Raw genomic sequence first — 16,091 nt, 5'->3', positions numbered from 1 at the left:
TATCTGAACATTCAACAGGATAGGATTCACACAAATCTGGCTTTCGTTGCGATTCTTAGAAAATGAAAACACCAACCAATAAGTAAAAAATATTTATAAAATTCAGAAATAAAATTGTCTACCTTTTTTGCCACTCAGACACGTAAATATTTCCAAAGAACATTCTGTCAGAAATGAACAATCCACCGGTTCTCCTTTAGAATTTTCAATGGTTGCACAAATTGGCTTGACGTCGAGAGGACACTCTTTTAAGCAGTTGGATTCGTCATCATCGCCCATGACATAGAAAAATAGACCCAATAATAAGATTATGAAACTTATAGAAAAATTCATTTTTAAGATTAGGTAAGAGTTTACACTTCGAAAAGACAATTTCAGAATACTTTGAATATATGCTATTTTCGTCGATATTTATGTGATTTTTTGTTAAAAATATATATTCAAAATTTTATTAATGAGGGAATATTTGAATAAAATATTATGACTAAACATGTATTTCGGTACTATTGAAGTTTTTATAAAGCAAATTTTTATGAATCCTTTCTGAATTCAATGAATTGTAAAATTCATTTCGTGAGTTTCTTAAACTAAATATAATTTTTGAATGGGTCATGGACAGAAAGATTTCTCAAATGATTTAGTATAAAAATAAGGACTTAGTTTTCTTATGACACAATACTGTTCTATTCCTAAACTAACTACAAAATACTTGATTCAAGTATGGATCCATCAAGCAGAAAAATCCAAGTGATCTTGCAGTTAACTTATTTAGAGAATTTTCCGTCGCATTTGAAATAAATATAAGTTTGATAAAGAAATGTTAAAGATTAAATTAATACCAATATGAGCTTGATTTGACAACGATTCGTACTTGATTTCAGAACATGTTAGCAAAAAACTTAATTATAAATAAAATAGTTAAATTACGATTAAAGTGCTCCAGAGTTTCACTGTCCTCTCCGCATGCTCTACATTCGTCTGAATCCGCAAGTACAATTTGGATAGATGTGATGTGAAATGAGATTGAAGTGAGTGGCGATCAAATAAAATGCGCAAATAAAATGTCAAAACCGCTAAGAGGTACTAATATATCAGATTAAAAGCAAGTCATTACTATGCTCCTTACATGTAATTCTGACCGTGTGTAATTGTTATTGAAAAGTAAGTTGTTAAGTAAGTAGCCAAAATATTCCTGCAAAAACTTGGTAATGTGTTTCAATTGTAACTATTAACATACTTTTTAATAACTACTACATATCGTCCTGATTACATGTAAGTAGTATAATAAGGCCTTATTAGTAATGTGTTATATAAATACTTTCTAATTCATTAGTCAACTTCTTTGTGAGGCTCTTTTCTCTTTTCTTACGATTAACATTGACAAATTTTTCTAATTACAAGTAAGCGATTATGGGGAATAATTGACTCCAATAGCATAGAATGCTTACTTAGTAACGAAAGTTTTTTCGGTGATACTATAGAATAAACTATAACCACGATTACATATATAAAATTTAATGTATATTTTCATCAAATAAACTTTATTCAATATTATAATTCGAAGTTGAAAATACACTCGAGACAATATCCGTACATTCAATGGAATGAGAGTCACAAAAATCTGGCTTTTGTTGCGATTCTTAAAAACACAATAACAACCAATAATATTTATCAAATTTATAAAAACATTCTTACATTTACCTGTTTTGCCACTCAAACACGTGAAAACTTCCAAATAACAATCACTTGGAAAGGTACAATCCAGCGGTTCGCCTATAAAATTTTCAATGGTTGCACAAATTGGCTTGACTTCAAGAGAACACTCTTTTAAGCAGTTGGATTTATCATCAGTCATTTCACGGAAGTATAAACCCAATAAAGAGGTAAAGAAAGTAACAGAAAAATTCATTTTTAAGTTTAGGAAATTATTAACACTTCGAAAAGACAATTTCAGAAGACGTTCAATATATGATACTTTAGTCGATATTTAAGTGATTTTTTTGTAAACAAATTTATATTAATTATTTTATTAATGAGGCAATATTTTAATAAAATATTAAGACTAAACATGTATTTCGGTACTATTAATGTTTTAATACAGCAAATTTTTAGCATTCCCAGCTAAATCTTTACTTACCCGGTAAGTAGGCAAGTAATATTGGAGCAAAGTGTAAGTACTTCCTTTTTGGGTGAATAACTACTTATTTTGTTTGACGATGACCAAAAAATAACTGGTTACAAATGTGCTTACCCGACTTTTCCGGATTTAAAACCGACCTTACAGTTATTTCCTGTGTTTATTAGTATATTCTATTACCCAATGCCCCATTAACAAATTGCTTTATCGTGCTATTTGGAATAGTTTTTACATGAAGATACAAATCAATATTTCTTCAAAATTCTTCTAATATAGACTAGGCTTAAAACCATTAACCAGTTCCTTATTAGACATACGCTCTATATATATGGCAACAAATCCTGCCCAAAAAAATTAAATAATTTTATTAATAAAGACCTCTCATTACCAAGTAATATGTGAAATAACTACATTACCTACAATACTAATTACCAAAATTTGAAAATATGCGAGATATCGCCCATTACGATAATAACTAGTTTAATTTTATTGTCATATTAGATTCAATTATACCATTCACTTTTTTGAGTAGAGTAGACGAAAAAAAGTTGTAACTAACTAACTAACTAACTAACTAACTAACTAACTAACTAACTAACTAACTAACTAACTGACTAACTAACTAACTAACTAACTAACTAACTAACTAACTAACTAACTACTAACTAACTAACTAACTACTAACTAACTACTAACTAACTAACTAACTAACTAACTAACTAACTAACTAACTACTACTAACTAACTAACTAACTAACTAACTAACTAACTAACTAACTAACTAACTAACTACTAACTAACTAACTAACTACTACTAACTAACTAACTAACTAACTAACTAACTAACTAACTAACTAACTACTAACTAACTAACTACTAACTAACTAACTAACTAACTAACTAACTAACTAACTAACTAACTAACTAACTAACTAACTAACTAACTAACTAACTAACTAACTAACTACTAACTAACTAACTAACTAACTAACTAACTACTAACTAACTAACTAACTAACTAACTAACTAACTAACTAACTAACTAACTAACTAACTAACTAACTAACTAACTAACTAACTAACTAACTAACTAACTAACTAACTAACTAACTAACTAACTAACTAACTAACTAACTAACTAACTAACTAACTAACTAACTAACTAACTAACTAACTAACTACTAACTAACTAACTAACTAACTAACTAACTAACTAACTAACTACTAACTAACTAACTAACTAACTAACTAACTAACTAACTAACTAACTAACTAACTAACTAACTAACTAACTAACTAACTAACTAACTAACTAACTAACTAACTAACTAACTAACTACTAACTAACTACTAACTAACTAACTAACTAACTAACTAACTAACTAACTAACTAACTAACTAACTAACTAACTAACTAACTAACTAACTAACTAACTAACTAACTAACTAACTAACTAACTAACTAACTAACTAACTAACTAACTAACTAACTAACTAACTAACTAACTAACTACTAACTAACTACTAACTAACTACTAACTAACTAACTAACTAACTAACTAACTAACTAACTAACTAACTAACTAACTAACTAACTAACTAACTACTAACTAACTAACTACTAACTAACTAACTAACTAACTAACTAACTAACTAACTAACTAACTAACTAACTAACTAACTAACTAACTAACTAACTAACTAACTAACTAACTAACTAACTAACTAACTAACTAACTAACTAACTACTAACTAACTAACTAACTAACTAACTAACTAACTAACTAACTAACTACTAACTAACTACTAACTAACTAACTAACTAACTAACTAACTAACTAACTAACTAACTAACTAACTAACTAACTAACTAACTAACTACTAACTAACTAACTAACTAACTGACTAACTAACTAACTACCTAACTAACTTACTAATTAATATAAATTAAAGAACGTATAAATTATGAAACGTAGGTATACATTTTCAGCAAATACTTTATTCAAATTCTATAGCTGACATTACACGCATTATAATATTTTTACATTCAGGTAGAAAATCTGGACAAATTTCTGGCTTTTGTTCAATTTCTTTAAAGAAAAAAAATTAAAAATTTAATAAACATGTTTTTCAGATGAAAATAAAAAATAATTCGACTTACCTTTTTTGCCATACACACACGTAAACATTTCCAAAAAACAATCATTTTCAAAGGAACAACCTATCGGCTTGCCTTCTGCACCTTCAATGGTTGCACAAATTGGCTTGAACTCAAGAGGACAAGGTTTAACACAATTGGATTTTTCATCATCGCTCATGGCACAGAATAATAGACTCAATAATAAAATTATGCAACTAGTAAAATGAAACATTTCAAAGATTAGGAAATAATTTACACTTCAGAAAGTCATTGAATGTGGCGCAATTTCGACGTTAGTTATATATGATTTTTTAAAAGCACATCTATTTGAAATATTTTAAGGGCCAATTGTGACTAGACACGTTAATAACTATTTCAAATTATTCATAATTTTTTTTTTATACTTAATACACAATTTCATGTTATTTATACCATTCACCTTCGTGATAAGGGTTTATATAAGTTTGTCATTCGGTTTGTAATTTCTAAAATATACTTTTCCGACCCTATAAAGTATATATATATTCTGGATACTTATAGACAGCGGAGTCGATTAAGCCATGTCCATCTGTCTGTCTGTCTGTTTGTTGAAATCAGTTTTTAGAGGACCCCAGATATCGGCAAGATCCGAATCTTCAATAATTCTGTTAGACATGCTTTTGGGAAGATCGCTATTTAAAATCAGAAAAAACGGTCCGTAAATAACGGAGATATGAGCAAAAATCCGAGATAACCTCTGAAAATTTCATAAAAAATTTAGATTTTTTTTCATGCTCAGACAGAAATTGCAAATAAACAAACACAAAACACATAACCACACGGTAAATATTGTTATTGTACTTGTTTATAAAAGCAAAGCAGAGCAAGAGCAGCACTAATGTGTTGTTATTGGCTAGAAACATGAAATTAGGTATGTTGAGCCTGGCTTAAGTTAGAACCCATAAAAGGGGACTTTTTGGTACTTTTTCGTTTTTCAAAGGGTACTTTTTGAATTTTCTATAATATTGGACATAGAAACTTGAAATTAAGTATGAAGAACCCGGGTTAAGTAAGAATCTATAAAATGGGACTTTTTTATACCCATCATCAAAAAGGCCCACAAAAGTATATATATTCTGGGTCCTTATTAAATTCTAAGACGATCTAGCGATGTCCGTCTGTCTGTTGAAAGCACGATAGGTTTCGTACACAAAGAGCTAGAGAGTTAAAAATACACAAATATTCCTTATAGGAAAGGTTTGTTTGGTACAGCAAATGGGCAATATCGGTAAACGATTTCGCATAGCCCCCATACAAGTGGCCCCCAAAAAACAGCTTTAACAGTCATACCCATTTTAAAAATATAGTTTCAAATGCGTCAAAATCTCTCTACCAAATTTTATGAGGATCGGTCCATAATTGACCCTAAGCCCCATATAAGGTCCCCTTCAGAAAATGACATTAATACTCATTACCGTCTTAAAAATACTAATATAGCGATGAAATTCGACATAAATAAGTTTTATATGAGCCAAAATCTCTCTACCAAATTTTATCGTGACCGGTCCATAATTGACCCTACCCCCCACATAAGGTCCCTATCAAAAATGATTTAAAGGCTCATTACTGACTTAGAAATACGAGTATTGCGGAGAAATGTGACATAAGCAACTTTTATAGAAACGTAATCTTTCTACCGAATTTAATGCGGAATGGGTCGGTAACTCACCCTACCCCCTATCTAGGATCTAGGATCGGTCCATAATTGATCCTACCCCCATATAAGGTTCCCTTGAAAAATATACTTTAGCGCTTATTACTGGCTTAAAAAACGAGTAAAGCGATAAATTTTGATATAAAAGAATTTTTGAATTACAAAATTTTATGAGGATCGGTTCACAATTGATCCTAACCCTCATATATAAAGCCATCATGAGAAAATTACGAGTACTTCATCGTTGTACTGTGGTAGCGACAATTTTATTTGAATTGTGTTTTAATTTGAAAATTGGATAGAATATTTTAATAGTTCATTAATATTTTCTTTAGGTGTATTATTTTTGTTTATTTATTACAATTCGAAAATTGTTTCAAAATTTACAAAGTTAGCCTTGACATTGCTTTAGATAATTTTCATGACGTTTTCAAAAATTTTCATTTTAAAAAAATAAATTTTGGTTGAGACGGTTGATTATTAGAGAGAGAAAAATAAAACCAGAATATTGTTTGAATAATATAGGAGAAAAGGAAATATTAAGGAACATTTTGAACGGAAATTTGTAAAACTAGACATTGCAGACGATCTAACGTTTGTTCTGAATGTGATTGACGGTTTTCATATAATTTATTGGCGAATACGAACCAGAAACCGATTAATGAATATCAAGAACGAACATATAATACGCTGAAAAAGATATATTACTCGTCAGAATCATAGAGAAGCTTAAAATTTTGAAATTGTTAGGAACAACAAGAGTGTTACATCATTACACATTTCTGGTCGAATCAGGGTGACCAGATACATAGTTTTGTTTACTTATATGGTGCATACGGGAATTGAATTTTATTGTCCACAATTCGTTGGTGGTCATTCTTCCTAAATAAATCAAACTAATAGACGAATCAGACGATAAATTGTACATTTTGATGAACTAATTAATATCTAATTCCGATTTTGGTATTTCCATCTGATTGCTTTTCATTAAATCCGCAGTAAAAAAGAAAAAAAAAAAATTTTTTTTTATTATGACAATTTTTATTAAGTTATTAAATTTCTAATTTTTTTTTTATTAATTATTTTATTATTTCTTAAATATTCTTTATTCTCATTGTTTAAATTAACTAACTAAATTTCTTCGTATGGTCACCTTATAATCTGAATTTCTGAAAACTAATATAGAAGACTTATAAATATGAAATTATAATCATAAATTTACATTTAAATGACACTATACACTTAAAAAAAAAAAGAAAAAAAAAAAAAGACAATACAACAGCGCGTATGGATTATATTACTTAAGTAATATAATCCTTATAAGCACCCAAGAATTTAAAACCCTACATTTATCTCTTGATTGAAACAAAGCTCATAAAATTAAGCAAATCATCAGTCATCGGGCGCCTGCTGACAACGATGGACTTATATAACGTGAGTTAAAATGTTTCTTTATTATTAATTCACCAATTTATTTCACTATATATATATAACACGTAAAACGTAACATAATTATTTAAATATTTAACATTTGATATTAATTTTATATTTAACTTTTCCAAAATAAAACTTATTACCTAAATTTAATTTAAAATTATGTTACATTTGAGCCATCATAATAATAATACCCTACATACTACATACATGTTTTGTTCCTCTTTATATTTTTTTTAAGTGTTCTTTATTTAAATCAAAATAACAGAATCATAAAATCTTATCTTTAATAAATTTTGTTTTTTTTAATATTAATTGTGACCTATACTTCTGAAATTTATCACTGGTAAATTTAACATTTAATTAATATTTAATATTGTTTTGATTTCTACTTTTAATAAATATGATAGAATTTATGTTGTGAATTGAAAATAATGGCTTAAATTAGTTTATTATTAATTACGAAAAGTGAAGTATTTGGTATGGGGTAATAAGACAATATTTATTTCGTTTTTATTTAAGGGCTGACTATAGACCTTAATTCTCTGTCAGCATGGTGGGAGGGTAAAGAAATGTTGTAGCGAATTCCATCCCAAGCTATAACCCTCACTTATTCAAGTCTAATTCACCTTCTGTTTTATATATATTGATCGTTCTCTTTTAGTTTTTTTTTTTTTTTTTTTTTATTTAATTTGCTACCTAATTTTAAATCTACTGTATTCGGTTCAATGATTTCTTTGGGATTTAATTTATTAATCCACCCCTCCGACGAGCACAGCCGTTATTAAAGGTAGCTATATTTCCCAAATATGAGAACAACTCTTCAGAGAATCGTTACAGAGATATTGGCGCCCAACGTGGGGCCTCAGTGTTCGTATTATTAAAATTTAGTGCTTTATTTCTATCTAGATACTGAGGACCTATGAACTTGTACCTTTTACTTTTCTCTTCTTTTACTATCTTCTTTTACTTTTGTTTAATAATTTGTTAACTAGGATATAATTGTTTATTGTACTTTTCGATTTTCAATTCCATAGATTACTTTTTATTGTACATTGGTTCACAGGGTTTGGGTTCATGCTTGAGTTGTTGCTCTGGTTATGTATCGGTTCAATTGTCGTTCGAATCCAAATCTCCTTTATTTCTGGATCTTCAATTAGTTTTTTCTGGCTTACTCTACTTCTTTGAAATTTAAATTTTTCTATTTTGGTTATCTTTTGTGTGGATTTACGGTAATTGATTTTAATCGATTACTTTCCTACATTTGCTAATCAAAACCTTTTTCTTTTCCATACTCAATTTTGACATTAGTTGAATATTTTCCAACAATATTGAGTTACTTTATTCTCTTTTATTTTATTAAATAGACTTGATGGGTATGTTCTGTAATTTTAATATTTTAGTTTTATTTAATTTATTTTTTTTTTGTTTATTAGTACCCCTACTAAAATTCTTCACTGAGTAGTAATACTTTAAATTTGTTTTCTGAAATAAGAAATATCTTCTTTATCTTTACTTTTCGTTTTCGTTATTAGTTACTTGATTTTCTTTTGATTGTGTAATTAGTTTCAAAACGTGTGGTATTAGTTTTGTAAAATGCCGCTAGTACGTAGTGCGAACGATATTCCAGCTCAAGTAGAGCAGGAAGCTGCTGATAGGGATAATTGGGGAGCTGGTGGGGACGCAGATACACCTTTAAGTAGGTTAAATAGGCCAAGAACTCGTTTACAGGCTCGTATAGCTGCAAGTGAACAGAGAAGTGCTGATAATCGCGTTCGACAACTGGTTAATGAATCGTTAAGGGATTTTAGAGACGAAATAGGCAACATGATTACCGAAACTTTTCGAAATTTATCTTTGGGAAGTTTACGACAAAATACACAGGACAGACAGAACGAAAGGGTTGATAACGATGACATGGAAAATCACCGACCTTCTGCACAAAATAGACTTTTGGATCGAGAAAATTATAGACCTAATAATACACATAACGATAATAATACGGAAAAGACATTAAACATAATTCGGAATTGGAAAGTACGGTTCACGGGAGACATCTCAGAGATTTCGGTTGACGAATTTATATACCGAGTGGACACACTTACTTATGCCAATTTACGAGGTAATTTTCAACTTTTGTGTGAACACGCACATATCCTGTTTGAAGGGAAAGCTTTGAAATGGTTCTGGAGATTTCATCGCAGTTGTGAGAACATGAATTGGGCTGATTTGCGTGAAGCAATGAAACGTCAATATAAAGATTACCACACTGATTTCGACATAAAAGATGAGATTTTAAGACGTAAACAAAAACCTAAGGAATTATTTGATGAATTTTACGATTCGATTATTGTGCTTTGTGATCGATTACGGACACCTTTATCGGATTATGAGCTTTGTGAGATGATGCAACGCAATTTAAGATCCGAAGTTAGGCACGAACTATTACATTTGGATATAACTAGTGTTGCTCAGTTACGTCGTGCCGTTCGCAAGCATGAAAAATTCGTTCTGGATATGACTGCATCTAATTCTACTAAACGGTCTTTTGAAAAGGGACGAGTTTCAGAAGTTCTTAGTGATAGAACATCAATAGAATTAGAAAATGATTTTGATGAAAATTTAGAAGTTTGTTTAGTGGTACAGAAGGGCAAATGCTGGAACTGTGATAAATCTGGCCACAGTTTTGTTGAGTGTATGGAACCTCGTTCGATATTCTGTTACGGATGTGGAACAAAGAATATTTTCAAACCTCAATGTCCAAACTGTTTACAGAAACGGGGAAACGCATTGAGGGATGTTCGTTTAAGGAAAGACGGACATCCAATATAAATCCAGAATTTTCTGAAAATGTACAGGACATGAATAAACAACTTGACAAGACGAATACACCTGCTATGACAATTAAACCGGATGGAACCAATAAACCTGATTTACAAAATATACATCCTTTACAAAGACCTTATCACATTCGGTTAGAACAGTACATTAGTGCTAGAAATAGAATATTTAACAATACAAACTTCGAACAGAAACCGAACAGATCCTCAAGAAGGATTCGTGAGTATTATATGAGGAGGAAAAATTTAGGAAAATCTATAATTTCTTCAGTGATAGCTAAAACAAATGACAACAGACCTTATATTTTACTAAATTTGCAGGGTGAGAATAGATTTGCACTATTGGATAGTGGTGCAAATATTAGTGTCATAGGTGGTGAACTATGTTTAAAAATAGCTGAGAGTAAAAATTACAAACGTGGAGTAGGTAACGTAAAAACTGCAGATGGTCAACAACAACGTATTTTAGGTACTATTGCTTATGGTGTAAATTACAACGGTCTAACGGAATCAATTGAATTTTTATTAATTCCGACAATATCTCAGGAAATTATATGTGGTATGGATTTTTGGCAAAAATTTGGAATACAAATTGCTACAATTAATAATATTAGTGAAATTATTTCGGACGAAGACCCAAACAAAATTTCTATGACTTCAATTCAAAAACAACAACTTCAGAAAATTATAGATTATTTTCCAAATTCAGAGCGGGACGGTTTAGGATGTACATCTTTGATAACACACAAGATTGATACAGGAGATGCAACTCCGATCAAGCAAAGGTATTATCCGATATCTCCTGCCAGAGAGAAACTTTTATGTGGAGAGATTGATAGGATGCTCAATTTAGGTGTAATAGAAGAATGCCCAGCTTCACCTTGGTCATCTCCTGGAGTTTTGATAGTAAAACCTGGTAAGGTAAGATTTTGTTTGGACAGTAGAAAACTAAATTCCGTGACGACAAAAGACGCTTATCCGATTCCAAATATAGACGGACTTATTTCGCGACTTCCTCCAATTTATTTTATTTCCAAAGTGGATTTGAAAGATGCCTTTTGGCAAATTAAATTGGACGAAGATTCCCGACAGAAGACTGCTTTCACAATCCCTAATCGGCCATTGTATCAATTTACAAGAATGCCGTTTGGATTGTGCAATGCCCCACAAACAATGTGTAGACTGATGGACTTAGTCGTTCCGTATCAGTTAAAGACGAACGTTTTTGTATATCTTGATGACCTACTAATTATTTCTAAGGACTTTGACGAACATCTGCGACATTTACAGGAGGTGGCTATTCAATTTCGAAGGGCTAATTTGACTATCAATGTGAAGAAGAGTACCTTTGCTATAAAACAAGTACAATACTTGGGTTACATCGTAGGAGAGGGTTGTTTAAAAGTTGACCCGGACAAAGTGAAGGCAATTTCAGAGTTTCCCATTCCTAAATCCGTTCGCCAACTTCGCCAGTTTCTTGGAATGGCAGGATGGTATAGAAGATTTATTGACGATTATGCTTCACTTACGTTTCCTTTGACGGAATTGCTATCAAAGAAGAAAACATTTTCTTGGAATGACGAGGCTCAAAAATCTTTTGAGATTATTAAAGGAAAATTAACATCAGCACCGGTTTTAGTTCACGCTAATTTCGATAAACCATTCCTTCTTCAATGTGATGCAAGTATGCACGGAATAGGTGCCGTTTTAGCTCAGGTCGATGACGAGAAACCGATTGCCTTTATGTCACAAAAGCTAAACAAGGCACAAAGGAACTATTCTATTACAGAATTAGAATGCCTTGCGGTGGTTTTGGCAGTGAAAAAGTTTAGAGCTTACATAGAAGGCCAAGAATTCAAAGTGATAACGGATCACGCGAGTCTCAAGTGGTTGATGAGACAGAAAGATTTGAGTGGCCGTTTGGCGAGGTGGGCTCTCAAACTACAAGGCTTTGAATTCACAATTGAACACCGTAAGGGTAAGGAAAATATCGTTCCAGATGCGTTATCCCGAGCATATGAAAATGAGGATAATATAGATGAACTAGAGATGGAAACCCTACCTTCAATTGATTTGAATTCAAATGAATTTGACAGCTCAGAATATGTAAATTTGCGAAATAATATTTTGAAATCCAATTTGCCCGATTATAAAGTCATCGATAAATTTATCTATAAAAGGACAGGATTTTCAACAGGGAACGAAGATGAATCTGATTCATGGAAACTCTTTGTTCCATTGAAATTACGTAGGAATGTCATCCAAGTAGCTCACGATCTGCCAAACGTTTCACACGGTGGCATTGCAAAAACATTGCATCGAATACGTCAATTTTTCTTTTGGCCCAAAATGGTTATCGATGTACGTGAATATATATTAAACTGCGTTTCATGCAAAACATCCAAGACCCCTAACACAACTCTTAAACCACCAATGGGTGAGATGGTGACTACTGAAAGGCCATTTCAGCGTTTGTATATGGATCTGATTGGACCTCTTCCACGAACGAAGAACGGAAATATGGGGATTCTAATTATCATGGATCATTTTACAAAATTTACTTTTTTGAAACCGTTAAGGAAATTTATTACGAAACCAATTTTGGAATATTTAAGGAACGAAATTTTTACTTGTTATGGCATACCCGAAATTATAGTTACCGATAATGGCAGCCAATTTAAATCGAAGGAATTTAAAAATTTAATGGAAAAATTCGGAATACATCACCAATTAACTGCTGTCCATAGTCCTCAGGCAAACGCTTGTGAAAGAGTCAATAGATCCATTAACGAAGCTCTTCGGTCCTATGTACATAATGACCAGCGTCAATGGGATATCTTCCTACCTAGCGTTAATTGTGCACTTCGAAATAGTGTTCATCAGACGACTGGACGAACACCTTATGAACTTCTTTTCGGACAGAATATGATCAACCATGGACATGACTACAAAATTCTCCGTAACCTTAAACTTTTGGCAGATTCTGATACTCAAATCGAACGACAAGACAGCTTTACGATTTTACGGGACTCTATTCAAACGCGAATTAGGGATGCTTATGAGAAAAATACAAAATCCTATAACTTGAGGTCTCGAAAAAGAGAATTTATCATTGGACAGGAAGTAATACATCGTAATTTTGCTCAGAGTTCATTAGTGAATTACTTTAATGCCAAACTAGCACCAGTTGGAGTTAGAGCAGTAGTAAAGAGAAAACTTGGCAATGTTAACTATGAGCTCGAGGATATCGATGGCGGTCACATTGGTGTTTATCATATGAAAGACATATGGACCTGATTCTGTCATAACATTTTGTCGCCTTTGTTTAGATTAAATTCTTCAGCATGCTTTGATTTTAATCTACTTTGTGGTAGCGACAATTTTATTTGAATTGTGTTTTAATTTGAAAATTGGATAGAATATTTTAATAGTTCATTAATATTTTCTTTAGGTGTATTATTTTTGTTTATTTATTACAATTCGAAAATTGTTTCAAAATTTACAAAGTTAGCCTTGACATTGCTTTAGATAATTTTCATGACGTTTTCAAAAATTTTCATTTTAAAAAAATAAATTTTGGTTGAGACGGTTGATTATTAGAGAGAGAAAAATAAAACCAGAATATTGTTTGAATAATATAGGAGAAAAGGAAATATTAAGGAACATTTTGAACGGAAATTTGTAAAACTAGACATTGCAGACGATCTAACGTTTGTTCTGAATGTGATTGACGGTTTTCATATAATTTATTGGCGAATACGAACCAGAAACCGATTAATGAATATCAAGAACGAACATATAATACGCTGAAAAAGATATATTACTCGTCAGAATCATAGAGAAGCTTAAAATTTTGAAATTGTTAGGAACAACAAGAGTGTTACATCATTACACATTTCTGGTCGAATCAGGGTGACCAGATACATAGTTTTGTTTACTTATATGGTGCATACGGGAATTGAATTTTATTGTCCACAATTCGTTGGTGGTCATTCTTCCTAAATAAATCAAACTAATAGACGAATCAGACGATAAATTGTACATTTTGATGAACTAATTAATATCTAATTCCGATTTTGGTATTTCCATCTGATTGCTTTTCATTAAATCCGCAGTAAAAAAGAAAAAAAAAAAAAAAAATTTTTTTTATTATGACAATTTTTATTAAGTTATTAAATTTCTAATTTTTTTTTTTAACATTAAATTTATAAACTAACGTAAATTACTTAATTTTAATTTCTTTATTATTATTTCTTAAATATTCTTTATTCTCATTGTTTAAATTAACTAACTAAATTTCTTCGTATGGTCACCTTATAATCTGAATTTCTGAAAACTAATATAGAAGACTTATAAATATGAAATTATAATCATAAATTTACATTTAAATGACACTATACACTTAAAAAAAAAAAAAAAAAAGAAAAAAAAAGACAATACAACAGCGCGTATGGATTATATTACTTAAGTAATATAATCCTTATACGCACCCAAGAATTTAAAACCCTACATTTATCTCTTGATTGAATCAAAGCTCATAAAATTAAGCAAATCATCAGTCATCGGGCGCCTGCTGACAACGATGGACTTATATAACGTGAGTTAAAATGTTTCTTTATTATTAATTCACCAATTTATTTCACTATATATATATAACACGTAAAACGTAACATAATTATTTAAATATTTAACATTTGATATTAATTTTATATTTAACTTTTCCAAAATAAAACTTATTACCTAAATTTAATTTAAAATTATGTTACATTTGAGCCATCATAATAATAATACCCTACATACTACATACATGTTTTGTTCCTCTTTATATTTTTTTTTTTAAGTGTTCTTTATTTAAATCAGAATAACAGAATCATAAAATCTTATCTTTAATAAATTTTGTTTTTTTTAATATTAATTGTGACCTATACTTCTGAAATTTATCACTGGTAAATTTAACATTTAATTAATATTTAATATTGTTTTGATTTCTACTTTTAATAAATATGATAGAATTTATGTTGTGAATTGAAAATAATGGCTTAAATTAGTTTATTATTAATTACGAAAAGTGAAGTATTTGGTATGGGGTAATAAGACAATATTTATTTCGTTTTTATTTAAGGGCTGACTATAGACCTTAATTCTCTGTCAGCATGGTGGGAGGGTAAAGAAATGTTGTAGCGAATTCCATCCCAAGCTATAACCCTCACTTATTCAAGTCTAATTCACCTTCTGTTTTATATATATTGATCGTTCTCTTTTAGTTTTTTTTTTTTTTTTTTTATTTAATTTGCTACCTAATTTTAAATCTACTGTATTCGGTTCAATGATTTCTTTGGGATTTAATTTATTAATCCACCCCTCCGACGAGCACAGCCGTTATTAAAGGTAGCTATATTTCCCGAATATGAGAACAACTCTTCAGAGAATCGTTACAGTACTCGCTATAAAAAGTTTTTTATTATAATTCTTCATTCGGAATTTTATGAGGATTGGTCTATAGCTGACCATAGCCAACAAAACAAAATCTATGTACAAAATTTTATGGGTATCGATTCATAATTTTCCTCACCTTCATATAAGGTCCCCATCAGATAATTACTTTTACGCTTATGACTGAATTAAAAATACGAGTACAGCATACGATTTGATGGTGGGTATATAAGATTCGGCATAGCCGAATATAACACTCATACTTGTTCGTTATACAAAAGGTACTTTCTGAATTTTTTTATAATATTGAACCTAAAAACATGAAATTTAGCATGTAAGGCCCGGATTATAGGTGAGAACCTATAAAAGGAGAGTTTTTGGTACTTTTTCGTTCTTCAGAAGGTCCTTCTTAAA

The 16,091-nt window shown here is 30.4% G+C and overlaps 1 protein-coding gene across 1 annotated transcript; it reads right to left on the bottom strand.

The window, feature by feature from the left end:
• Positions 1–4,100: 4,100 nt before the first annotated feature.
• LOC119600980 lies at positions 4,101–4,589 on the bottom strand. The gene is made up of 2 exons (XM_037951586.1): positions 4,299–4,589; positions 4,101–4,227 (listed from the first exon to the last, which is right to left on the bottom strand). The coding sequence occupies exons 1-2, from the start codon at positions 4,507–4,509 to the stop codon at positions 4,136–4,138; spliced, it is 303 nt and encodes a 100-aa protein (XP_037807514.1). The 5' UTR covers positions 4,510–4,589; the 3' UTR covers positions 4,101–4,135.
• Between the last annotated feature and the right edge of the window lie 11,502 nt (positions 4,590–16,091).

This window comes from Lucilia sericata, unplaced genomic scaffold, assembly GCF_015586225.1.
Source record: "Lucilia sericata isolate MDLA Ls3-8-SP2 unplaced genomic scaffold, ASM1558622v1 Contig000132F_arrow, whole genome shotgun sequence".
NCBI lineage: Eukaryota > Metazoa > Arthropoda > Insecta > Diptera > Calliphoridae > Lucilia > Lucilia sericata.
The sequence above is the reverse complement of the archived record's forward strand: the minus strand, read 5'-3'. Positions and strand labels throughout refer to the sequence as shown.